Source organism: Macrosteles quadrilineatus, unplaced genomic scaffold (assembly GCF_028750875.1).
Source record: "Macrosteles quadrilineatus isolate MER2022 unplaced genomic scaffold, UCM_ALF_1.0 Scaffold_4__1_contigs__length_99947679, whole genome shotgun sequence".
NCBI classification, from domain to species: Eukaryota; Metazoa; Arthropoda; class Insecta; order Hemiptera; family Cicadellidae; genus Macrosteles; species Macrosteles quadrilineatus.
In genome coordinates this window covers 29,903,337-29,930,746 of record NW_026542597.1, presented here as the reverse complement: position 1 = coordinate 29,930,746, position 27,410 = coordinate 29,903,337, and the positions used below count along the sequence as shown (strand labels likewise).

The 27,410-nt window shown below is 35.3% G+C and overlaps 3 protein-coding genes across 3 annotated transcripts; all 3 read right to left on the bottom strand.

Annotated features, from left to right (window-relative positions):
• Positions 1-15,761: 15,761 nt before the first annotated feature.
• On the bottom strand, positions 15,762-19,756 carry LOC128993363 (mitogen-activated protein kinase 7-like). The gene is made up of 3 exons (XM_054417214.1): positions 19,667-19,756; positions 16,852-17,029; positions 15,762-16,294 (listed from the first exon to the last, which is right to left on the bottom strand). Exons 1-3 carry the CDS (start codon positions 19,684-19,686, stop codon positions 16,247-16,249), a joined length of 246 nt encoding a protein of 81 aa, XP_054273189.1. The 5' UTR covers positions 19,687-19,756; the 3' UTR covers positions 15,762-16,246.
• A 4,623-nt stretch (positions 19,757-24,379) lies between these two features.
• LOC128992828 (transient receptor potential channel pyrexia-like) lies at positions 24,380-25,437 on the bottom strand. Its single transcript, XM_054416570.1, has one exon. The coding sequence runs from the start codon at positions 25,355-25,357 to the stop codon at positions 24,380-24,382; it is 978 nt and encodes a 325-aa protein (XP_054272545.1). The 5' UTR covers positions 25,358-25,437.
• A 65-nt stretch (positions 25,438-25,502) lies between these two features.
• On the bottom strand, positions 25,503-27,049 carry LOC128992827 (transient receptor potential channel pyrexia-like). The gene is made up of 2 exons (XM_054416569.1): positions 25,686-27,049; positions 25,503-25,533 (listed from the first exon to the last, which is right to left on the bottom strand). Exons 1-2 carry the CDS (start codon positions 27,047-27,049, stop codon positions 25,503-25,505), a joined length of 1,395 nt encoding a protein of 464 aa, XP_054272544.1.
• Positions 27,050-27,410: the final 361 nt, after the last annotated feature.

Below are 27,410 nucleotides of genomic sequence, written 5' to 3'. Positions count from 1 at the left end.
ACCGGGGGTGATCATGGCAGGGGGGGACCTTTCCGGGGTGTGCATTTTGAAAACGATCGGGGTTAACGTATCCGGTTAACATAAATTCTAATTAGAAAATCTGGTAATTGTATATGATAAGTGAATATAATTATCTAATTAATACGCAAACTCAAAAATAACTCGTCATATCGACGAGTGCATGCTGCAACTGAAATTGAGTGTCCGCGGCCGGAAACATCACCCCCCGGTCTCTGACGTCAATATGACGTAGGGGGGTGATGTTTCCGGGGGCGACCTTTCCGCGTCCCCCAGATTGTTATAGGTTCTGAAAGTATTATAACCATGCATAAGATCACCCTGATGATTCAACCATGCTTCCGTTAGAATAATACAATTAAATCTACATTTAATACCTTGTAATAAAACTAGAAATTCGTCAATGTTTTTACCATAACTTCTTATGTTTTTGTGTAATATTTTAAAATCATATATAGCATTACAGTTGTTTGGTTTAAATTATAAGAGTTGAAACAATCAACGTTAGTAATTACATTGCAAAGTATGAAGGGGGTGGTTGCTTCGTCCATCAAAGCTAATTTATTTACTAAATATAATGGGTTATTGCCGTCCGACTAGCTTAAATTGTGTATTTAGTGTCAAAACATCAGCGTTAGGCCGGTATTACACTATCATAGTTCTATGACATATTATATTATCAAATATATGATAATATGTTCTCTCAAGGAGAACATATTATCATAGTTCAAAACCATTATAATAGTTGGTACATTACACTGTAATAATTTTCATCAAAGACATATGATAATAGATATATGTCATAGAACTATGATAGTGTAATACGGGCCTTAAGAGGAATTTAAACAATCTGTGTTTAGAGCGACATATAAGAGAGTGTGCCATGAGACATTAATCATCAATTATAACATAGTAAAAAATGAGAATCGGAAAAGTATTCTATGAGCTAGATTATTAGCTAAAATTTAAAAATTCATTGTTGTTTATTGTCTAACTTAGCTTAGGCACTAAACAAACTTTGGTAAACGCAATCACATGATTATTACAATAAGTGTAAAAGTTAATAGGTAAACGGTTCAAATAAGACATTACGGCAATAACAGCCTGTTTATGAATATGTACAAATGTTTCATACAACAGTTGATCTTTAGATTTTTAAATAAAATAATCGAAATAGATTAACACTTTTAATTAATTTACATTTCCTAACAGGAACTCATATAGCCTATTCTAAGTCATTTGACAAACACTTTTTATTTTTCGTTAAACCGTATATCATTCAATTAGTCACTTAAACGAGATTATTGAAGTCATAATAGCTGTAAATGATTAAATTAGGAAGTTTTCCAGTTACTCTCAGTTACCAATGACAAAGGGACAGGATGAATGGTCCAAGATGAACTGACACAATTAAAAGTAGTTGATCAATTTGTAATTGATCCTACTACATCGTTAAGCAAATGCAATGTGTTTTATTAGACAACTAGTTATAATTTTACCATAGAAGATTATGTTTTTCTACTGCAATTTTTACGGTAAGAGATAGAAAGAAAACTTTAATACGTAAAATGTTTGTTTAAAAAGGACATTTCACATTATATTTAACTACCTGGCCCGACAGACGTCGTCCTGTCCTAATGTGGTTTTATGTCAAATGCTCGTTCATTTTCAAGATGAGCTCGTTCGCTGCGCTCACTTGCCTGCAGTTACATTTTTTATCAGAATTTATTTTTCATCACTCCTTAACGAAAGTAACTATTTTCGATAACAGCTGATATCAATGAAAGTAGTCGTTTCCCAAGCTCTAATTTAGGGCGAGGGAAAATCGATCAGCTGATTTTCCCTCGCTCTAAATTTACTTTCCCTCGCTCTCAATTAGTTCTCCATTTATTCACTACGCGCGCCAGTGTTTTGTTACGGTTTAATTTAATGATTTTAATCAGCTGTATGTATTTTTAAAAGTTGTGTTATTCTTTTATTTTGATGTTAAAACAAAATTTATTGAGAAATATACGTAGGTTTCTTTTTAGAAGATTTTATTTTATTTTGACGTTCAATCAAATTAATTGAGAAATCAAATTGTTTTAATATACTGAGGTCTGCTATTCTGTGTTTGTGTATTTTTGCGTCGTGATGAAAAGTATCGTTCATAACTCGTACCGAAAGTTATTATCCGGCACTTGCTCCATTATTCCCGTCCTCGGCTTCGCCTCGTACGTGAAAATAGCTCTCACATACTCGGCTTCGCCTCGCACGTGAAATTGGGGTTCCCTGTGTGAGGCGGGGTTCCCTGTGTTCGGCTTCGCCTCACACAAAAACTTGGGCGCGCGACGGAAAATGCCACTTTCGGTCCTAGTAATGAAATATACTATTACAATCTGGTCAAAAAAATATGAGAACAATAAGTAAAACATTTATCAAAACAATGTCAGGAAGCAAGCACCTGTTCATCAACAAGTCTTGCCAAAAATTGTATCAATCATAAATATTTACAGAAATCTGTAGCAGGTCCAGCACATGCACAACACTTTTTAATCTGGTAATGCACTGACTATTGTCCAGCAGATTAACAGCAAGACTGTTCGGATGATATTCTAATTTTTCTTGATACTTTTTGCTAAGGTCTGTAATTTCTTCTTTCACTGATTTAATTTTGAAGTCATTCCTAATTGTAGTGTTGGATACGAACCAAGGTGCGCCAATTCTTCTCAGCGTCTTTGCCTGAAATCGTTCAAGAATTTCGATGTTGGATTTGCTCGAGGTCCCCCAAAGTTGAATTCCGTATGTCCAAATTGGTTTGATCATAATTTTATACAGTACAATTTTCTTAGCCAATGATAATTTTGAATTCGTACCTAGTTAGTAGCCAATTGAGTTTACAAATTTTTAATTCCATTTGCTGTCTCTTGCACCAGATAATGAGATTTCCAATTTAATTTTTTGTCAAGAGTTAGACCTAAATATTTTACACTGTCTGCCTCCGTTAAGGCTACATATTATTAATGGTTACTGGAGGATTGTACTCTGTTCTCAGAGTAAAAACAATATGTTTGGACTTGTTTTCGTTGACTTTTATCCTCCACTTTTTAAGCCAATATTGGAGCTCAGTCAAGGCTTATAAGAGTTATAACAATCAACGTTAGTAATTACATTGCAATGTATGAAGGGGGTGGTTGCTTCCAGAATTGCCTCCAAGGAACAACATGTAATATTTAACAACATCTATATATACAGTGTGTAAATTAAGTATGGAAACAAATCTGTATTTTTAAAACCGAAATAGATAGAAATATTCTATTTGTGGCAATAATAGTTAACAAAGATTCCGCAATTTTTCACATGAAAAATATTTTTTTACCCCCCTAACAGGGTAGGTGGTAGGGGGTGACTTATTTTTTTCAAATAGCAACCCCTATTGAGTGACCCCTCATTTTGAAGGGTTTGTCAAAAGAAACACAATGACGCAAATCCGAGGTGAATATCTCACTCCTAGCTAACATGGCGGATATTCCAAAATGGGCTTTTTTTTAAATTAAATTTTTCATTACCCACCATTTAGGCTAGGGGTGAAATATCTACCTCGGGTTTGCGTCATTCTTTTTCTTTTAAAAAACCCTTCAAAATGAGGGCTCACTCAATAGGGGTTGTTGTTGAAAAAAATAAGTCACTCCCACCCCCTACCCTGTTAAAGGGGTTGAAAAAATATTGTTAATTAAAAAAATTGCGGAACCTATGTCAACAATCAATTCCACAAACAGAATATTTCTATCTATTTCGGTTTTAAAAATACAGATTTCTTTCCATTATTTGTGAAATTGGTGTTTTTCACGTACAATAAATCAAATTTTGGAATATCCGCCATTTGGGCTAGGAGTGAGATATTCACCTCGGATTTGCGTCATTGTGTTTCTTTTGACAAACCCTTCAAAATGAGGGGTCACTCAATAGGGGTTGCTATTTGAAAAAAATAAGTCACCCCCTACCACCTACCCTGTTAGGGGGGTAAAAAAATATTTTTCATGTGAAAAATTGCGGAATCTTTGTTAACTATTATTGCCACAAATAGAATATTTCTATCTATTTCGGTTTTAAAAATACAGATTTGTTTCCATACTTAATTTACACACTGTATAATACGCTAAGCCGATTTTTGTGAACAGAACTCCTCCCTCATTTTTGGACCGATTTTCAAGATTAAAGTGTCAAAAGAATGGCCCTGATATGTAGTTTTGCAAAGTGTTTTTATTTTTTTTATATCTTGATTAGTTTGGGCAGGATATTCCTTCAAAGTTGGGTTTTCTGCCATAAGATTAACATGGGGGAATCTAAATATTTGATTGGAAACTTTGTCTCCACTAATTTGAGAGAACGGCTGGGAGTATAAACTTGGTAGATGTGTCCAAAGAAAGGTCTTGATCTGTAGATGAGTTATCAAAAGAAAAAGGAATTAAATTCGCTTAGGGCTCTGCCCCAGAAGCCTTGAAAGATCCCTCCACAGATTTGTTTACATTTTGGTCATATGGATAATACTTTAGCTGTTAATTTTAAAATTGTATTTTAAACAAAACGGGAGTTACTGAATTGTCCAAAAGAAGTATTTGCAATGTTATTTTCTGATTTTAAAATTGATTTTCGTCTGTATCATGTCATGTTTTGCATTATAACATTCCATTACGATATCAGTAGTAAATCCTTTTATCACAGTAACTCTTACAATTATTTCTTATTGAACTATCTTTCTTATATCTATTTTACGGGTTTAGAAAGTCATTAAGCTGGAAAACTGCAATATACTGCAGACTTTTGAGAGAGGTTACTTCGATGTATTAATACATATTAGTGAAAAAATAATATAGATATGTATACAAATAAGAACTTGAACTCTTAGAGAGCCTTTGAATGTTATAAGACTAAAGAAAAGGGTTGTGCATGCCCATGTAGCACAGATGGTTGGGCCAACGTTGGCCAACTGTGGGACAGTTGGTCGATGGTTGGTTGGAGCTTCCACAACCAACCAACCGTTGTCCAACTGTATATCTCGTAGTTGGGCCAACCAATATTTACAACTGTGGACCAACATTGGTTCATTGTTAATGAAATACATTAATATGCATTGCTGGGTATCATACATCAAGCCAACCGTTGTCCAACCGTTTTTCACTCCGTTGGACCAACACCAACGATGGTCCATAGTTGAGTTTACACGACTTTCATTCTCTGGGTCTAGCTTTCACAACATAATTATAATAAAATATCTGGTTTCACAATACCTTTATTAGTTCCAAAAGTTTTTGGAACTGATAAAGGTATTGTAAAACCAGATATTTTATATATTACAGTTCTGGGCTACAACAATGAATTTTAATAATTATAATAATGCAAATATTTTTTAAATTAATATTCTTTAACTTATTTGCAACAATTTAAGGGGAAAGAGTAATTAATCATATAACAGTCAATTATAATAGCATTAATAATCTAACGGTAATTAATTAATCTATATTCAAATACCAGTATCCTCTCTAACTCAAAAAAAAAAAAAAAAAAAAAAAAAAACTACTTATGATGCCTTAACAGATTAACAGAATCATATTATACTGTGTAGTATCAAAAATGTTTGAAGTATTGCGACCATTGCAACTGTCGGCTACTCTTTCACCACTTGAAAACTATCTATATCAACAATCACAGATAGCTCAGTGGTAAGGTAAGAGGCTGATAAGTCGAAGGACCCGGGTTCGAGACCCGTCTGGGCCAAAAAATTTTGTTCTAGCTTTTTTTCAAAATTTGTTTTTATGAACTATTTAATCAATTTACTCAACTAATAATTATGCTTTTCGTACTAAATCTTTATTATTTTGTGTGAAATAAAACGGTTGGTTGGATATCAGTTGTGTTATGGTTAGTTGGTCATCAGTATTTTTGGATGGTTGGGCCATTGTTGGACAATGGTTGGCTGGAAAACAGTTTAAAGAGGTGACATTTCTACCGTTGGCCAACTGTGTGGCTCCACAATTTACCAACGTTGGCCCAACCATCTGTGCTACATGGGTGTTTACTAGCGCTACTCAGCAACAAAAACCATTTAATTTATCTCTAAAAAATACATTCTTAAAGTGCACTGAGCAGCAGCCTAAAACAATCTCTGTAACTTACCTATATAGTTACAAAATGCTCAAACTCGCATTGTGATATTTTATAATTCGGATCATACTTCTCCAACAGATAATTCATCTGCAGAAGAAGTTTATTGTACTCTTACCGTGTCTAATAACATCCAAACACAGAAACCTTGCCTAAAATGGTACCTATCTTGAAAAATTATTTGCAGTGGCCTATATTACGGACCGCGGCCCACTGGGTTGGTAACATTATTGAAGTTAACACGACATTTTGACTGTAAAAAAATAGTTCAATGAGTAAATACTATTTAAGCAGCTACTGTCATGACAGGAAGGTCAATTTTTCAGTATTATTTTTTTTTTGGAAATGCCACATTTCTATGTTATTTACATTATTTGCTGCCAATGAAGCCGCACGACCATATAAACGAGGAGGCCCTTAACAGTTAAAGAGTAAAAGCCAACTTCACTTCAAGTATATTCCCCTACACCTAACATTCCGTAGTGAGATTATATTGACAACTTTATGTAGGTTTAATTGATAAGGCTGAGACAACTTATCCCCCATGTCAATGAGTTCTAGCTTTAACAGTAACCCCACAACCAATTTCTCAAAACTATGATAGAGGGTTGTTCATTGGCACAGAAGTATGATATGAAGTGACCCGATGTGACGAAGTAAAAATCAAACTGACACTGTAACGGATATACCTCCCTTTGAAGTTAGATCGGGTCTTCCCAACAGATTTTTTTTTCAAATAAAATCATAGATTAATCTGCATTACACTAATGAAATCACAGAAGTGTTTAGCTACAAAAGATCCACTAATACGATTTTAATACTATTTAAAGGTTCTTCCAAAGGAAGAGATACCGGATAACATACTAATAATAACTCCGATGACGTACGGTATGGAAAATATTTTATTCGTTGAATGATCGGAAATTTTTGGTAACCAACCAAATTAATATCATTTATTGTTTTTACACTTATTACTCCTTGAACAAAAAACAATGCTAAATGCTCAAAATATGTATAATTTCACTCAATTTATCGCAGTTAGATGAATTAGCGTAAGCCTTGAAAGTAACCGTCGATTTCGACGGGTTTCAACTAGTAATGTAATATTTTATGTTACATTTGACAACAAATATTCGTAAAAAACAAATGGAATAGAAACCTATTTGATAGCTCTCATTTTGTTATGCATAGATTTGTTTTTAAAAATTAGGTTATCATTACAACAGCTGTTTCCTTAATCCTATATATAATACGAGTAAAGTTTGAATACTTGTCAACTCGATCTGGGAATCGGCCCTAACAAAATCGTTTATATTTACGGAATAACTAAGTTCTGTGTCAAAAATAAGTTCTAGACCAGTGGTATAGCCAGGAAAAATCTATTTTCGCCATAATATGAGTACAAACTTTTGAAAATTTAACATGGGCCTTATGAGAAAACATTCCGCCATTGTTGTCATTTTGTTTACATTTTAAGACATAACGTGACGTTCTGTACCCACGGGCAACTCAGCTTGCGCATGCACATATGGCCTATTAACAAAAGACAGTACAAAAGAAAAGGAGTCCAATGAATATCATTAAGCGTTGATTAGTAATACTTTGATTCGCATAATTTCTGGCGGCCTTACTGAACTATTCCAAGCAGATTATTTCTTTTGATTAGTTGTTATTGCTATTAGTTTTGTGGTAAATATTAGTCCGGAGTGTGGTAACTGTTTATGGAGGGAAACATGGTCCGCGACGAAGGAAGCGGCGCAGGTCCGCGGCGTAGAAAGTGGTGAAGGAAGTAGTAAAGGCGAGTAGTCCGGAGTGTGGGAACTATTAATGACGATTAGATTAAGGTATCTGTTATCCTAAAATGCTATGGTAAGGGAGGGAAACATGGTCCGCGACGAAGGAAGCGGTGAAGGAAGTAGTAAAGATGAGTAGTCCGGAGTGTGGGAACTGTTAATGACGATTAGATTAAGGTATCTGTTATCCTAAAATGCTATGGGCTGGGAGGGAAACATGGTCCGTGACGTAGGAAGTCGTGATGGAAGCAGTAAAGGTGAGCGGTCCGGAGTGTGGGAACTGTTTATGACGATTAGATTAAGGTATCTACAATCTTAAAATGCTATGGGAAGGGAGGGAAATAGGTCCGCGGCGTAGGAAGTGGCGAAGGAAGTAATAAAGGCGAGTAGTCCTGAGTGTGGTAACTGTTAACGACGATTAGATTAAGGTACTGTATCTACAATCTTAAAATGCTATGGGAAGGTAGGAAAACTGGTCCAAAACGTAGGAAGTGGTAAAGGAAGTAGTCAAGGCGAGCAGTCCGGAGTGTGGGGACTGTTTATAAGGATTAGATTAAGGTATCTGCAATCTTAAAATGCAATGGGAAGGGAGGGAAACAGGTCCGCGACGTAGGAAGAGGTGATTGAAGTAGCAAAGGCGAGCACTGTGGAGTCTGGGAACTGGGAACCAATTTTAACAGTTCGATTTCTGTATCTGAAAGTGAAATACTGAAATGCTATAAGATGGGATGGAAAGATGTCCAAGACATAGGAATTAGTAAATGCTAGCAGTGCGGAGTGTGGGAAATGTTGTTGGCAATTAGATTAATGTATTTAAAATACTAAAATGCAATGGAAAGAGATGACAACATGTCCACGACGTAGGAAGTAGTAAAGTTTAGCATCGCAGAGTGTAGGAACCGTTTGTGACAGTTAGATTAATGCATCTCTAATACTTAAATGCTATGAGAAGGGAGGGAAACAATGACGTAGAAAATGGTGAAGGAAGTAGTAAAGGCTGGCATCGCAGAGTGGGGGAATGATTTTCCCCGAGCAAAGCTCGGTCTCCAGGTACTTTAATTTAATCAAGAAATGACAAACATGGCATAGTAAACAAAATAAATCATTCTTCCATAAGATAACATGTAAACTGCAAAGGGCCTAAGGACGCTACCCTTAAGGGTTTTTGAAACGGAAACAGGCTATTATGTTATTCTAGTACCTAAGGCATATCCCTGTAAATTTTCATGCCAATTGGTTCAGTAGTTTTCTAGTTATAAACGCTGTAACTAACACAACTTTCTTTTATATATTTCTAGTTGGCCCGACAGACGTCGTCCTGTCCTAATGTGGTTTTATGTCAAATGTTCGTTCATTTTCAAGATGAGCATGTTCGCATGACTCAATCACATCTTGGTTGAAGTTCGTTCGCTACGCTCACTCACCTTTTGGTTGCAAATTAGCTGTTGTCATAAATTGAAAAAAATAATAGTGCTGCACCCTGTTGGTAAACCTATTAATTTCTTAATGCTATTGAACATCACAGAATTAAATTCTTTAGTTGAACCAGCTGTTAAGAATCTTTAATTCCATTTAAATATGAGTACTCATAAGGTTAACATGGGAAACTCCAGAGCCACTGGGGCGGAGCCCTTTTGACGGATCTGCACCAAACTTCACACAAACCATCCTTGAATAATGCTTAATAATAACTGAAAGTTTCATTACAATCTGTCGATCGGTTTCGGAGTCCATAAAGGACAAACAAACATACATACATACAAACAAACATACATTGGATGTTATATATATAGAAGATTTGTTATAGGCCTAGCTTGCTATTTAACAGTTTTGAGTTTTCAGCTTTCTTTTATTCTTCAAATTCGAGATTTTTTTTATAATTAGAAAATAACATGGAAAATGCCCTTACTACAAGTTATCTTAAAGAGTAGCTCATGAATAAGCTTGGAAAGAAATTTGGCGCTGTTCCGTTCAGTAGTTAGGGTATTACGGTAGTTAACTTCAAAGTCCTTTTGTAAAACGATTTGATCCACCCTGTAAATACGGTTAAAGATAATTATTTTTTTTTGCACAAAAATGATCGGGGTGATTAGACCTTTAAATTGATGTATCACACAACCCATGTTTAAATTTGAAAATTTCTCAAAAAGCACCCCTACCCCCCAAATTGGGCCCTTTTGGGACATTTTTCAAAATTAAAAATTATTTTATTGGATTTTGCATGTCCAAATTAGGGGGAAATGAGAACAAACAAGTGTTAAACGCCTTACCTTTGCACGAAAAAAAACAGTATAATGAATCATAATACAAGTGTGACAAATGTAAAATTATTGTAAAGCCTTCAAACGGCAGAACACATATTATATACACAAGATAGTTGATATAGCATTGACAAATTTGAAGGAGACTGCAAGCGCCGTGAATAGAAGTCGTTCGGAGTTAAAAAAAGAACGACTCTCATTATACTCAACCGATCTGTTCAGCAAGAGCTGTTCACCTTCAATTTGAATCTCCCGCTCTTTGTCGATCTGTTTTGCTTGTCGACATTTTGCGTGTCGATAAAGTGGGAAAATTTACACAACCGTCCCACATAACAGACATCCCACATAACCGACATCCCACTTTACAGACATCCCATATTACCGACACTGTCGACATTTTGAGTTGTCGACATTATGGGACTATTTCAGTGTCGATCTTTTGGGATGTCGATAAACTGGGACCCCACGTACAGGTCGACCCGAACCCGCCACCTCGACAACAGGCCACCACGACAACCCACCACCACACAATTTTCCGAGGTGGCGGGTTGTCGTACACAATCAAGTCAATGAGCCACCACGACAACATGCCACCACGACAACCCACCAACACCAGTTTTTATCAGAGGTGGTGGGTTGTCGTGAAGCTCCATGTTCGATGTCGGCAACCCGCCACCTCGTACGTAGGCGACAACGTGCCACCATAGATAAAACATACTCCCTTGGTGCCACCCCGTCAACCCGCCACCACTCTTTTACGAGGTGGCGGGTTGACGTGTACGCTCAATGTTCGGTGCCGTCAACGCGCCACCTCGCTCATTGGTGACAACGTGTCACCTCGACAACCCACCATCTCGCGGTTGGATTTATCAATAAATAAATCGGTTGGATTTATATTCTGTAGCATTAAATATATTGTACTTTGATTCAGTTAATTTAGAGAAAGTTAATGTACCTAACTCTTAAATAGCATTTCTGGACATTTTAGTTTATTTTCGGAAGAAAGATTGATAGGTAATACAATCATTAACATGGTGAAAACCCGACATTTGAAAAGGTCCCACGCCCTTAAGGGTAGGAACTTTCGAACTTTTAAATTCTAAAACCATCATTGCAAACCATCAGCATCATTGGACATATGGACCATAACGATCCGGGTGACATTTAATTGCGAAGCATTTATTTTGGCTTGAACTGTCAGATACTGTATTTGCGAAGGTTTATATATACTGTAATAGTTTTGCCAGCATATCTGCAAATATGCAAACCAACTGCTGTTCTTTATATAAGGTTTCAACTGAATACTATAAGATCCCCGTGCGTAGAACGGGTACACAGCTAGTGATGGAATAAAACCTATTTGGCTACTCAACATTTGTTTACAAGATCATTTTTCACATTAAAACTGGAAGAAAATATTTTGTCTTTATACGTGTAAACCAGGTGTTCTGAATTGTACACAGTTTTAACTGACTACTTAATTCCCGTACGTAGGACAGGCTAGCATCTCGTTCTTTAACGAGATGCTAGGTATTTCCCAAGTGAAATACCAAGAGGCAAGTGTATCAGTATATCACAGCTGAACTTGTTATCGCAATTTTGCGCTCGCGAGGGAAAGGAAAAGAAACCTGATCCAAGGTGAAGGCTGGGCTCAGTTTTGGCTCCATAACTCAGCTGATTTACCAACACAGACCACGGCATGTGGTTACTGATACATTATGTGGAGTGAGCCGCATAACTTGGCCACACGATGCTGGGACGTCACACATACAGGCTGGTACGGCGGTGAATTGATTTGATATAACACGCAATTTTTTGTGAACTGTGGAATGTGTAGTAGCGTAAATACTGTAAATTCTACCAATTCTTTCGTCAATTCAACAGTAGATATATAACCAAACAAAACAATTGCCTAACTACCACGCATCTCCAATAACTTTAGCGCGAGGCGTCGGCAAAACACAACTCACCAGGTTATATATATAACGTTATATATATATATTTTTTTTTTAAGAGGTTGGCGGCCTCTTTTAACCTTGCATTTGCCCGTCCACATAGACTAAGCGCCCGTGCGTGGATCGATAACAGTAAAGCAAGGAGTGAGCCGGTACAGTACAAAGGTGAACTGTACTGATAAAATTGTTATCGACAGTGACCAGGATCCGAACCCACGGCATCGCTGCCTTGGGCCCGAAGTCCGCGACGCTACCGACTGAGCCACCGACTCACTAAACTATTGTTATACGTCAATCTTTGAAAAATGATAATCCTTTACTCAGAGTGTATTCTAAAATAAAAATAAATACACCAGTTCTGTAGTTTAGCGCCAAATGGAGTAGGCTATCAATAGATTATGATATAACGTGTAATTTAAAATAGAAACTACGCCATTTTTTTTTTCTCATCACTCTCCAGAACAAAAGCTCGGCTTTCAATTAAATGATTTATCGCCTCTTAAACACTCCACTATCTGAAGAAAATTATAACAAAGAATTAAAATTCATAAATAAATATAATGGGTATGAGACCAAAATGATATACAACATGGTGATAAAAGCTTTAAAAATAAATAATAAAAAGAAAATAACTAAACTAGAACCGATAAAGGGAAAGAAAGAATGGATGAACACCACCTATACAACGTATTATAAAGACACCAAGAAAACATTTGAGAAAATGCTAAATTAATTGTTTCATTTTAACAATAAACTAAATAAAAAATACTCTTGAAAATCCTAAAATTAAATTAGACAAACAGACCAGAGAGATCAGCTTTAGCGAGACATTGTTTAGAAAAAGACCATACAATTAATTTCAATTAAAAATACTAATTCGCTGAAAAATGTAACCAAACCCAATGAACCTAACGCTTGGGAATCATTATTCATAAATAAAATAGACAGTCTAGTAAATAAGGTAATGGTCCAATTCAAAAGTAACATTACTAAATTCAAAATTACTAATTTCAAAATTAACAAAACTGTAAGAGTTCAACTAACCCATTAGACTAAACTTACTTCAGATTTTATTTTTGTATAATTATTTATTAATTTGTATTATTAATTTGTATTATTTATAAATTTATAATTTGTGTTGTATTTATAATTTGTATTAATAATTATTTTTATAATCTACTAGCTGTAACCCGCGGGCTTTGCCCCGTTTAACTTCTTAATTTTGAAGATTATCTCGTTCGCATGGCTCAATCACGTCCTGGTTGAAGTTTGTTCACTACGCTCACTCACCTTTAGGTTGGAGCTCGTTCGCTACGCTCACTCACCTTTAGGTTGGAGCTCGTTCGCTGCGCTCACTTGCCTTCAGGTTAGCTCGTTCGCTACGCTAACTCGCCTCCAGGTTGAAGTTCGTTCGATACGCTCACTCACCTTTTGGTTGCAAATTAGCTGTTGTCATAAATGTAAAAGAAATAATAGTGCTGCACCCTGTTGGTAATCCTTGTAACTTTAATGCTATTGAACATCATAGAACAGAACCGACTTGTTTAGTTGAAACAGCTGTTAAGATTCAATAATTCCATTTCTCATAAGGTTAACATGGGAAAATCCAGAGCCACTGGGGCGGAGCCCGAAAGGATTTTTGAAATAAGAATATGCCTATATGTTAATCGGGAATGTGAGCTATCATCATGCCAAATTTCAGCCCAATCCGACCAGTATTTTTCGCGTTCACTTGTCACAAACATACATCCATACATCCATACATCCAAACTTTCTCATTTATAATATTAGTAGGAAGTAGGATACTTATTTAATACGCAAGCATGTTTTTTGTGACAATTACTCCTCCGAAACTACTGAACCGATTGACATGTTTTCGGTGTCATTGGAAAGAGCGTAACGTGAAGTTGTGCAGGAAACTTTCTTTTTAGGGAAATAATTAGAGAGTGAGGCCCTGGGACCCTTTAAAGTTTCGTATTTCTCCATAAGATTAACATGGGAAACAAAAATTGTTATGAAACTCCAGCTGTTGTCAGAAGTTAAAAGTGAGAAGAACATATGTTAATTCTAAATCCTACTAATATTATAAATGAGAAAGTTTGGATGTATGGATGTATGGATGTATGTTTGTGACAAGTGAACGCGAAAAATACTGGTCGGATTGGGCTGAAATTTGGCATGATGATAGCTCACATTCCCAATTAACATATAGGCATGTTCTTATTTCAAAAATCCTTTCGGGCTCCGCCCCAGTGGCTCTGGAGTTTCCCATGTTAACCTTATGAGAAATGGAATTATTGAATCTTAACAGCTGTTTAAATTAAACAAGTTGGTTCTGTTCTATGATGTTCAATAGCATTAAAGTTACAAGGATTACCAACAGGGTGCAGCACTATTATTTCTTTTACATTTATGACAACAGCTAATTTGCAACCAAAAGGTGAGTGAGCGCAGCGAACGAACCTTAACCTGGAGGCGAGTTAGCGTAGCGAACGAGCTAACCTGAAGGCAAGTGAGCGCAGCGAACGAGCTCCAACCTAAAGGTGAGTGAGCGTAGCGAACGAGCTCCAACCTAAAGGTGAGTGAGCGTAGCGAACAAACTTCAACCAGGACATGATTGAGCCATGCGAACGAGATAATCTTAAAAAATTAAGAAGTTAAACGGGGCAAAGCCCGCGGGTTACAGCTAGTATTCAATAAGTTTGCTAATACAGTTTGCTACAAACATTTACTGACTTGGTTGAAATGGAATATTACTATTTGAATTTGGGTTAGTGTAAATATTACAATGGAAAAAAGCGAGAGAGCCTGGATAAATTGATATAATACTGTTATGTACATCTTGAGTATTTCCATAATCTTTTGGTCGAATCTTCTAAAGTCATCAGAAATTATGACCGTTAATCCTTTTAAAATAACTCTTCTAATACTTAGCAATTGCTCGAATTCGAGCAACAGGGACACTAGTTTTACCTTAATGTACTTAACATAATATTCCTTTTAACTTACCCTACCCATATGTTTGTTATTTTTAACATTTATTATTGTATACATAACCTTCAGTTTTTGTAATGTGTCTGATGCATCGATCTCTATTACTACAACGTTTGATGATGACAGCATAGCTGGCGAAAGCACTCATAAGTTTTTTTTAAATATCGGCGCAGGTTCTATTTTAAATTATTTTCAAACCAATAATAGTTGTTATTGTATTTGCTGAATGTTCTAAAAATGAACAGATTGAAAATAAAATTGTGATGAAAAAAAAATGTTAACAGTTTTTCTTGAAGATATAACGTGTGTTTAAAACAAGTTAATACTACTACTAACTGTAACTTGAATCAAGTTGTCCAAGTGATATTCTTTTAAAAACTCAACTTAGTGTTAGTGTAATGTGATTTCAATAAGAATAAGTATTGTGAATTCACATTCATAAGCAACATCACCACTAAGAAGGTTGATGGGCCCAAGTTGGTGGGACCCAAATATTTTTTTAGGAAAAGTTTATGCGTGAACTTTTTTTAGTTTAGTGAGACAACGGTTTTTAATTTCAATTTTTCACTTTTAATGGAAGAATTCAAAACTTTTATATATAAATTATTAACCTCCAAATTTCATAGCAAGACAAAAGAGATTTATTTCATTGTAATCAAGTTTATTTTTCAAATGTAACTCTTCAACATAAAAAATGCAGAGGTTTGTCAATTATTGATCTTGTTTGCTTTATAGGTTAGTTACTTGTTGCTGCCCCGTTCTTTGCTTTTAACTTCTTTGCTCATCCTTCTATGACTTTTGAGCACGATACTTTCGCCTTAAACTTAGTCTTATTTCTTTGTGTGTTACGCCCGAAGATTTTGTTGCTGCCCCTTTCTTGACTTTTAACTTCTTTGCTCATCCTTCTATGACTGTTGATCACGGTCACATGAGATTTAGTCTTATTTCTTATTGTTGCCCCTTCCTTTTCTCCTTTGCGCGTGTTCTGCGCCTTTTGGGCATGGCCCTTTCTTTTCTTCTGTCCGGCTGCACTGTTACCCTAGATGGTCGTGGGTACTTGTGTCTCTGTAGCTTGTGTGTCTTAATGGTCCCCGCTGGGGCCCTGCACCTGCACCTGTGGCCAAACGTCCTGTAAACATATTTGCACATACATTAGTAAAATGTATTTCTGGCTTGAACTCATAGTGAATACTTCTCAGTTCCAACTAAATAATAACCAGCTAGACTCGTTCATGGAAGGGATCTTTGTTTGAGATTATCCTCTAATATGAGACGTACAATCTAAGGAGTAAATGTCAAGTAAATATATCAATTTACTTGAAATTTAATCTTTAGATTGTAAGAAAATAATCATTGGAAAACTCAAAAATATAAGTCTAAAAGTTTGTATTTTGATTATGAGTAACCACTTTTATTTTCACTCATAATGCTATGATACATTATATTATACCAAATTTCCGTATTTAAATCTGAAATATTTCTGTTGGCAGACCCCATGCCATTGCTTTTAAATACATAGCATTAATAATATCCAATCTATTACTGTTTCATCGAACAGTGTTTTTGGTTTTTATGATACTCTTTACATGATACTTCCATTCTTAAACTCAATCTTTTGCGAAAGCTTTCCTAAGAAATTAAACTACACTTTTAACGCTTGTAATCTCAATCAATATGGATACTCACGTCCAGCTCCTCGTTCGCAGGGTAGAAGATTTGGCTGTCGCTGGACGAGGAGCTGACGGAGGGGCTTGGTGTTGGTGGTGGGGTTGGTGCAGGTGCAGGCGGGCGCTCTCTGGTCATCCAGAAGTACCCCAGCGAGGCAGTGCAGCCGGCAGCGACCAAACAGAGGATCGGGTGGTCCCTGAAAATGTATTTATTTTAATAAAGACAACCTTTTTTATCGATTCAATTACTAGATTCAACTGAGGGTGCATGTAAGTAGTGCATAGTTCATCCAGTAACATATCGTTGGTAACAGATAAAACGATCGCCACATAAGATTCTCCAAATACCATGTGTTCTTTTTCCAGTAATGAGACTTTAATTATGATTATAAACAGACTATGAGTGCAAAATTGACCCTATAAAACATTAAAAAATATCAAGTGCAAGAAACAACAAGACTTTTAGTTTCTTAATTACATACACTATTATTACACCATTAAAATACACTATTAGACTATTATTAATTAATTAAAATACACTATTAATACACTACATATTATACTATTATTAATTATGATACATGGAAACATAATTACTTATCCAATCATTCGTAAATGCTATTAAAATGAGTTTAGTTGAGGAGATTGAAACTGCATTATGTTTAGTTAACAGTTTGTTATGAGTCATTTTTACTCAATACAACTAAAACACACAAACAAAATCATCCTAACATCTTACAATACTACAAACATCCTACAAACACGTTTTTTTATATTATAAGACAATATGGTACACCAAAATATAATACTATCTTTCTTCTCTTTGTGGACTCAAGGATCCTCTCCTTTGAAAACATGAATATCCAATAATGAAGAAATCATGTAATTATCTTTAATGAAACAACATAATTAAAATGTACATTATAATATTGATAAAATCATTACTCACCGAACAACGTTAAGGACCATCATGAACGTGGAAAATTAGAAAATAGTATATAAGCAGCAGATAAAACTTGTAAAAATAGAGGCTATAAAAATATGCTAGTAGTTCCAAAGGTTGTAAAAAATACTCTGACCTGATGGTTACCATGGATTTGATAAAGTTGTAAGTAATAAACTTTTTTACCTATATTGAACCTTTGATTGAACTCAATTTGGGAAAAGAGAGATATTTAGCTATTCACCTACTCTGTAGGCTGATACACATAAATTCGTGTTGGATACAAAATCCTGAGCTAAGTCCATCTTAACAGATAAATTCAAAGTTGAATCTTAAACATTTGCAGGTGCATTTAAAAAGAGATGCACCAATCTTTTATACCCTGGGATATTTGTTTAGAGCTTGTTGTAAGCTGGCCACCAAAGTGGGGCCTTGATAGAGATCCTTCATATGGGAAACAAAAACAAATTGGAAAGTTGGTGCTAACCCTTGGGTGCTAACAAGACTATTGTCTGACAGCACTAAAAATAAACAAACGGTCAGGATAAGCCAGTATTTGTGTGTTTCTGAATTGCGACTAACTTGCCTTAGTGGACGTGGACGGATTGTATCGGCACATTTCCAAACACAGACGTGGATTTTTTTTGAAAATTACCACAAAATTACTTTCTTCTATAAAATGTTGTAATTTATCTTTCAGTAATAAATTGATTTTGATCTTACTTTTTGTCTGCAGCAACAGCTGTGATTTTTATTTGTATTTTTGTTTATTTTGAAATTAATGAAATTATTGTAAATCGTAAACTGAAAAGAAAGGTGATACTAAATCTTGAAAAAGAAATAATTACTAACCAACAGACAATTTTGAACTCTAATTACTGTGTACGGACCTAGATGACAGTGAGGTAGTGATCTCATACCAGAAACGTTCTGCGGATGGTGTGACTTTCAAAGGTAGTCGGGGGAGAGGAAATAGACAAAGAAACAAGAAGACAAAAAAGAAACAAAGAAAGACAATCATCACATCAAACAGTTACAGCTACAACTGCTCCCAGGGCCACAGAGTGCAAGCCACTGATATAAGAACTCTGACAATGGTCAACTACTTGTGTTCTGCTCACTCACAAAATATTCTTACCACGGAACCAACACAACCCTGCACCTTAATCTCAACGAAATATGAACATCCAAAGTGAATCTGTCAACACTAGGTCCACTTCTTCTCAGTGACGACCTAGAGATGACAGACGAAGCCACTCACAACGAGGTGGAGCACCGGAGAAGAGAACAAATCAATCATTGGATCATTAGACTAATCAATTCATCCCAGAGTGTTCACAAGACTTGGGTAAAGGAAGCTTTGAAACACATAGTAAAGGTAGGTAGATTGAATCTCCTTTCTGAATATTACACAGTAATTCAAAACCAAACGCAAGCAAGGGTCATTGAACAAGTGATAGGCTAGTGTGTATTTAGAGCAACACAAAAACTGATCTGGGATTTTGATTTTTTACATAGATTTTGAATTGTTAACTATAAAATGAAAAAAGGTAATGCACAAACTTAACTCAAATCTCATTTAACTTATTAACTTACTAACTACTAAAGTGAAGCAGACCAATCATAACAACTTAACAAAGACCTATTCACTACAAGTGTGTACAAACATGCCGTACCTACAGATATTCAACCCAATTAGCAAACCTCATCCATACTAAATCTTTTGACCCTAAAAAACTTAGCAAAACATTAAAAAACACTCCCATATTCAAGGAAAATATGAATAAATGCAAGCCATGAGCAGGTAACAAACAATTCAGTTATTCCTCCATATCAAACAGTCAAACTTATACCTACTGTCAATAAAATATTAAAACTTGTATTTACTTACCGGACGAAGTCCAAAATCATCGTGAAGGATGAAATCTAGAAAGTGTAGACGTTAGAAAAATGTAAAAGTTTGGACAAAATGCAATACGAAGTGACTTTAAGGACCACAGAAATAGCACTAAAAATATCGTTGCTATGGATTTGATAAAATGTACTTTTATTGTTAAAATCAAAATCTTATAGAATGGCATGACGACTACCTTTGTTCATTATAGATATAAAAATCTATTAATGTATTTAAATGTGTACAATAGTTAGATCTGTATTTAATTTAAATAACATTTTCTTTGTATTTATTTTCTTTACAAATGCAGGTGCTATTTACCAATCAGAAATTATTAATTTAGTATATTTAGGTAATTCTTTTTAAGTACCGGTAATGAAAATACTGTACCATTCTCTACACATCCTAACAGGAATATTAAAGCTTTTTATAGCGAACATATAAAAAAGTATAGGCCTACCTCACATTTAAAAATAAGTATAGCCTATGTTTAATTTATAGAAGCTATCAATAACAAAGGCAGATTAAAACAATTTTTTTAGGATTTTGGCCTCTCATTCTCTTCTATCCCTTGACTCTGTTAATGTTGATCCAAGTCTGATGAAGTATTTCACTGCTTGATCCTGCAAGTGGTCGTCTAATTTGTGGTCGGTACTCATTGGTAAGATTTAAAAAGTTAATGTATCTTTTCTCCTCCACGCATATATAGGTGTTTAAATATTGCTCTTAGCTCTCTGTTCTTTCGTATCTCAACCTCCGTTACTTCAAATGGCCCGTATATTTTCTCTGCACTCTATTTCTCAAACTCAGCAATACGGGGTTTCGGTTCTTTGGTCAGTGCCCAAGTTTCTGAACCATACACTACTGGGATATTATGGTATGAAATGAATCCAATTTGGTATCTACAGACAACATGCAGCTTATTGGAGAGTTTTCTAGTGACCTACTACACCTGTTGACATTTGAATTACCAACAAAAAATTTGGGTTGCCAACATTGTCCTGACATTATTAAAAATCGTCCATACCTATCCTTTGAATCAATTTCACTGTATAAATTGCTAAATAAATTAGTAAACAAAAAAAGTAAAAACAATAACAGATCGTTTGTTTTGAATAAATCTCGTAAAATAATAAATTTATATAGGCTTTTCTTTTATTTGAAGACTCGTGGGCAGAGCCTCTATTTGTAGAAGGCAAAGGGCTTCCTTATCTCTACTGTCTACTTAATCCCTATTAATCTTACTTATTTCCTATAATCAATGACCAAATTAAATAACCCCCTAGTTCCATAGAATATATTTATATCTATCCAGCTGTTAGTTCAAACAAATTATATTGCACTAAAACAAACCTTTCTGAATGTTTACAGCTGTTACGTTAAGCAAATGGTTTTATACAAAAAGCCATTCTGTAGAATGTTAGCGTCGGCTGCTAGACTTTAAAAAATTTAAACTTAATTTCCAAAAAACTGAAACCCTAAACTAAAATTATGGCTTCGACATTCCCTAGTTCTCAAAATTATCTTTCTTTCAACACAAAAATCATAAAAATCCGTCAAGTGGTTGATTTAAAATCGTGAAATAAAAAAACCTTGTTACGTTTTATTATTATAGGAGATATTTTTTTGCACTTTTACTTGTTGAGGCACCGCCCCAGGCCATCTCGTTATTGGTGTAATGCATGAATATGTAACCTTTGATGACGTGTTATCATATTAGGGACGAGGAATGTAAGATTAAATAATTGTAACAACGGGATGTTAAAAATTGTTTAACTTAATTGAAACTGCGAATATCTTTACAAGAAAGCATACAGTATAAAGAGGTTGTGCTCGCGTAGTAAATTCAAATTCAAAACAACCGTTACTAAAGCAATCTTTAACGCATAAAACTGTCATCAATCGTAAAAAAAACTCCCATTTAACCTGTTGTTTGTGTAGATGATCGGAATCAAGGTCAATTAGTGGTGTCATGTGTGTTGGGTGAGGCATATTTCTAAATAATCCAATGTCTAAAATGTCTGGCCTGACATTGTGGTTAAATGAGTAATGAATAGGTTCATTTGGGGCAACAATTGATACTCCGTAGGCAGTGGCAGCGGCTAAGAGTAGTCTTCCATTTGGATTTGTCTTCAGGCATCCCCAAGCTTCATGCTTACAGTTTAGATCGCCTAGTAAAATAGTAGGAGTATTATCTGAAAAGAGGTTTTCAATGTACGTTTTTGAAAACTTGTACCGTGGAGCATGATAAGCAGAATATAAAATAATATCAACGTTGTTTATTCTTATTTTTATGGCTGTAATTTCTAGGTTATTCATGTGAGGTAGATACAATGAGTGATGAGCAATGTTTCTTTTAACCGCAATGGCAACTCCGCCAGACGCTCTAGGCGCATCCCTGTCTGATCTGTAAACGAGATAACCAGGAATCGTAAATTTTTCCGTTGATATCAGATGGGTTTCTGTGATACAAGCGATGTCAATTTTATTTTGAGCTAGAAAAACAATAAATGAAGAACGCTTTTCCTTTATACCATTCGCATTCCAATTAAGTATTTTTAAGTTATTCACTGGGTGTAAATTAAAATCCATTCTGGAAAATAGATGATGCTAACTGAGAGATGAACGATTTAATTTGAGGGAGGTAAGGTTTAACTAGAGATAATAGTGATTTTAAAATAGGGTGAAGAAAGTCGTGTTCTGAGTTGTCAGGTTCAGGATGGGGAGTTTGTGTTTCAGTACGTTTATGTTTTGATCCGTTTGTAGCATTAGCATAAGTTTTGTGTGGGGTAGCAAAGTTTTCACTTTGAGAACTTATTGGAGGATTGCGGTTTTTGGTTGGCAAAGCAGGAAAATTACTACTGGAGTTGTATTGAACTTGATTATGGCTGATTTCCGTTTGATTGGTTGTTGGTTGATTTCTTTTGCTGATTGCTCGTGTCTTAAGGCTGAGGTAGTAAGGGCAGCCACGATAATTAGCTGTATGTGACTCATTACAGTTAACACACTGGACTGGATCTTCTCTATTTTTAGGAAAATTTGAAAATAAATGGTTTCCTGTACATTTAACACAACGGCGATCAAGTTTGGAATAGTTTTTAGTGTGTCCATAGCGTTGACAGCGGAATACACTGAGGGATGGGTTTAGACTTTCGCTTTAGTTTAATCGGAATTTTTGAATGGAAAATAAATTCAAGGCCAAAAATGTCATTGCCAGAGTCGGAGTCCTCGAGCTCGATGGCACAAAGAGGTATTGGAAATTTATATATATATGATTGTTACTGTTTTTATAATGTTTTCAAAATAGTTGAATGTGTTCATTATAAAAACAATAACAACCAAATCAAAACAAATACTAATTTGACAGTTACGATCAGAGGTGATCTTTTGTTTTCAATCCGAGTGACGTCAGAATATGACGGGAATAGCACACCTTAGTATATCCTTCCACCAACCCATAATCTAAACTTGGATTGTACCAGTTGGATTGTAAAAAATGCCTTACAGTTATAAACATGTTGTATTTTTAATGATTAAGGTAGGTACAAATCACAATTCATAGTGTAGATCTAATATCAACAAATATATCGTAAATTAGTAGTTCTATTCACCTAACAATTCAATGTTCTAAGCAAACATAATCTTGAAGAGGTAAATGGGTATTGTCATTATAGTCAATGGTATTGCACTTGAACTGGACTCATTTTGCCTTAGAAAAAAGTTTTGGAACCTAAACTGCACAATTTGCACTTGAGTCTCCTCGTATTTTCTTATTACTAAAATACTATATTAATGTTTAAGTGTATGTTTATTTAATCTTCACATGAAGTGATTCCAGCTCTAGTCGCTTTGATCACCCAAGAGATGCTCATCATTCTGAACAAAAGATCTACTGGACCTTTCCTAGATCGACAAGCTATGAATAAGACTTACTGGTAATTATATCGATCATAGATGTCCCGTTAAAAGAGTATCTTTTATACTAATATGATGCTAAATAATGTCCTGAGTTCAAAAATGACTGTCGTGGTGACATTTTTATAAGTTCATAATCATAACAATTTAATAATTTTGCTTGTTCTTGTTAATGTAGAATTTGATACACACTGGTGCAAATATTGTTTGTTCACATACAACAAGTAGACCTATGTAAATGATTCTTCTAATACTATTTCCATTTTAATTGTAAAATCTCTGGATCTTTTGTAAATAGTGCCATTTGAAGATTTGAATAGCAGAAGAATTCACTTTTACAATGTGGTAAAGAAATGTGAAATGTGCATAGCTAATATTATAAAAATAGAAAAATATTGTCTGAAACACTTAATTTTTTAAGTTAAGTTTTTCTGAAAGAAATACTCATTTGGATTTGACAATAAACTGTAGGATAAACTATTTATAGACTAAATGATTCCGTCAGTTAGGAAAACCAAATAACATTTGAAATTAAAATTGTTACTTAGCCTATGTTTATCTGTTCATTAAAAAACAATGTTTGGAAATCTTAAGCTTCGAATATTACAAAATAGCATAACAACTTATAGTTTAAATGCCAACTCGTACTAACATTACTTTTTAAAAATTAAATATTTATAGTAGGTAGTGTATTATAAGGAAAACCATTCCAATGATTTTTTTTTACTTTGTTAAGAAATAGAGCTCAAAAACTGAATAGTCCTTACAATCCTTACAATAGTCTTACAATCATGTTCACGCCCAAGTATGTGAAGTTGGTACTTGTTCCACACTCTTCTGCTCCTGCAACAATTCCCTCACACTTCGCTGTTGCTCTTGTAGCAATTGCTTCACAAACTGTTGATGCTCCTGCAGGGATTGCTTCAAAATCTGCTGCTGTTCTTGCAGAAGTTGCTTTAAGTTTTGAACCTCCTCTTCTAGTTGATTTCCATCCCAGCTGTACTGGTCAAAAATGTTGTGTTTTAATTTCTTCTGTTTCCTGGCAATCCTATATGCAGCCGTTATAAGCTCCTTAGGTAAGCGGTTTTCCTTTGGGTCCATGGAACGGATGTAGATTCTGGGATAAGATTTCATTGTTTCATCTCCTAACCACTCAATGCATTTACGAAAAATGCAATTTTGTAACAAGGTAATCTCCATGAAATGCATCAACTCTGTTAATCTGACTAGTTTTGAGATCCCTGCTGTTTTGTAGAGACCCTGTATGTCACTAACAGCGATACCTACTAGCAAGTTCAAGAGCATGATTGTCACTAAAAGAGAAAACAAGAAAAGAATCAAGTGGGAACTTATTTGATGAAGGACGTTTCCTTCGCCGGTTAGCAACGAAACATCGAGTTCTCCAGTCATCATTAACAGAATCGTCATAAAACCTGTAAATGGATTTCTGAAAGTTTTTTCTTCAGGAAATATGATGCAGAAACTGCAAGTAAATCCAATAATAAGAAGTGCGTAAGCTAAAAGGGGCTTGGAAAAGTTCCGCTGAACTTTGGTGAACATTTCTACATACAGTCCAAAAGCAGGCTCGTGTCCTATGAACAACATTACGTTTGCCCAGGCACACAATACACCAAAAGCACCAACATAGTTTTGACAGGCGTAAGTCCTTCCAGTGTAAATGAAAGATGTGGCAAATACACTGAAGATTGGACAGATTTCCATAACTTGTGACCACTGAAAAACATACTGAATGATGGACTGATACGCGGTCATACTGAAGACTTTTCTTGTAATTTCAAGACTTGTAATGATTAGAAGAATGAACCATATTGCCTCTATAACAAGACCATTGCTAATTAGTATTTTGCCAAACAATGAGTTGTTGAGGCAAAGCTCCTGATCGAATCTGCTGATATTTTTATAAGCGTTGTAACAGTTGTTGGTCAGGCCTGCCATTAAGTAAAGTGTTAATAGGTTTGCAAACATAATACTTAACATTATCCTGCTAAAATAAAGAAATCTCAACCTTTCCCATTTTAACAACAAAAACGCATTACACAGAGGATGTTCCAGCAGTCGTTGATGTCCTTCGTCAACAAACCTTTTCAAGAGTTCGCATTCTCCTATGGATGAGTGTTGAGTAAAGTATTCAAATTCTAGAATCACTTCTCCCATCCAGTTTGATGAAGCTGAGTCATGGGTGGTTATGTAACTGTCCAGTTTCTTATTGATGATTGCCAAACAAGCAGGGGTTCGCTCAATGATTATCGCAAGAGCTGTTAGTCCATTTTTGGCTTGACTACCGAGATCAGCACCTTCCATGATCAAGACATCAACACATTGGGCCAACTGATTTATCGCAGCTACATGAAGAGCTGAAAACCCAAAGTCATCTCTTGCATTAAGATCAGCTCCTGATGCAAGTAGTATTTCTAACGTTTTACATGCCAACAAATCATCCTTCCACACCACAGCTGCATGCAGAGGTGTTCTATTGTCAGAGTCTTTAGCATTTACATCTGCTCCGGCTTTCAACAAAGTTTGGACACATTCACTACGGTGGTACTTGGCTGCAATATGCAGTGGTGTTTGCCCCCTTATGTTACGTTTAGCAACATCAGCTCCTTTATTGGCCAGTAATAGAACACAGGCCACATGGCCTCCTTCACTTGCTAGGTGCAATGCAGAGTTCCTTTCCTTAGTCTCCATATCAACATCGATGTTACACTTCAATAGAACTTTAAGGCATTGCTCCCTCCCCAGATGAGCTGCCATATGCAAAGGCGACATGTCTGTGGTGTCCAAGCTGTTGACATTCATCTTCCTGCGAACTAAAAGCGACAGACATTCAACAGCATCCATCTTGACAGCAAAGTAAAGTTGACTTTCTTCAACTTTTGCACCATGTTTCAACAACAACGCAGTCGTGTCAATAGAATTTCCAATCACAGCACAATCTAATGGAGTCACAGACTGAAATTTTAAGTTAACATTACAATTCTTCTTAATCAACCATTTAGTTGATTCTAAACAACCGTTGAGGGCACTTAAATGAATACTGGAAATTCCTATTTTAGGAAGAGCAAAATTCACATCGGCCCCTAATTTGTCAAGAACCTTCATCAAGTCTAATCTGTCCAAGAACGCACACCATAACATAATTACATTTATCTCAGATATTACACATTTTAATGTAAGTAACTGCAATTCTCTGCTATTAAATAGTCCGTTTTCAATGTCTAAGAGAATCTTCAAGTCTCCTGACACCTCCTCCATACTATCCATGATTTTTTTTCTAAAGTATACTCGTGTACCTTGATGAAGATTTTCTCCTCCCTCGAAGAGATCCATCTCCATCTGTTCTCTTGTGGCTGGAGTTGTATCTCTTGACAGTGATTGTTCTACAGTTGAGTCTTGTATAGCTTTGGTCTTGAATACTTGTGGAGGTCCACTGTCAGTAGCCATGCTGACAGTGTTTCACACTACTCCGTTGTCAACTGTTTCAGTTATAGAATCTTTATCCTCACCGTGACATCACCACTCTCTGATTAATCCGTCCTCTTCCTTGATATCTTTTTATTTAGTTAGATTCTACGTTAGTATCTATAATTTTTATCGCAGTCTGATAAATTTATTTCCACCGTGTGCAAGTTTTATTTGCTTCCAATAACAACCATTTTTTGTTTAATACTTAATTAGCTACTGTCATAATGCTTTTAGAACCGAAGATCAAAATTATTTACATTTACAATTTCATTTGATCAAAACAAATTCACTTTTTTTATTAAATCTTGAAACTTGTTAAAACAAGTTTGTTCTTTTTAGG

Excerpts from the sequence above, each read along its gene's own strand:
- LOC128993363 (XM_054417214.1), bottom strand. The coding sequence starts at position 19,686 with ATGATTTTGGACTTCGTCCG. Across the intron at positions 17,030-19,666 it reads ATGATTTTGGACTTCGTCCG|GGACCACCCGATCCTCTGTT; the intron begins GTAAGTAAATAC and ends ATACATTTTCAG. Across the intron at positions 16,295-16,851 it reads CTGCGAACGAGGAGCTGGAC|GACGTTTGGCCACAGGTGCA; the intron begins GTGAGTATCCAT and ends ATATGTTTACAG.
- LOC128992828 (XM_054416570.1), bottom strand. The coding sequence starts at position 25,357 with ATGACCGCGTATCAGTCCATCATTCAGTATGTTTTTCAGTGGTCACAA.
- LOC128992827 (XM_054416569.1), bottom strand. The coding sequence starts at position 27,049 with ATGGCTACTGACAGTGGACCTCCACAAGTATTCAAGACCAAAGCTATA. Across the intron at positions 25,534-25,685 it reads GAATGCGAACTCTTGAAAAG|GCCTGACCAACAACTGTTAC; the intron begins GTTTGTTGACGA and ends ACTTAATGGCAG.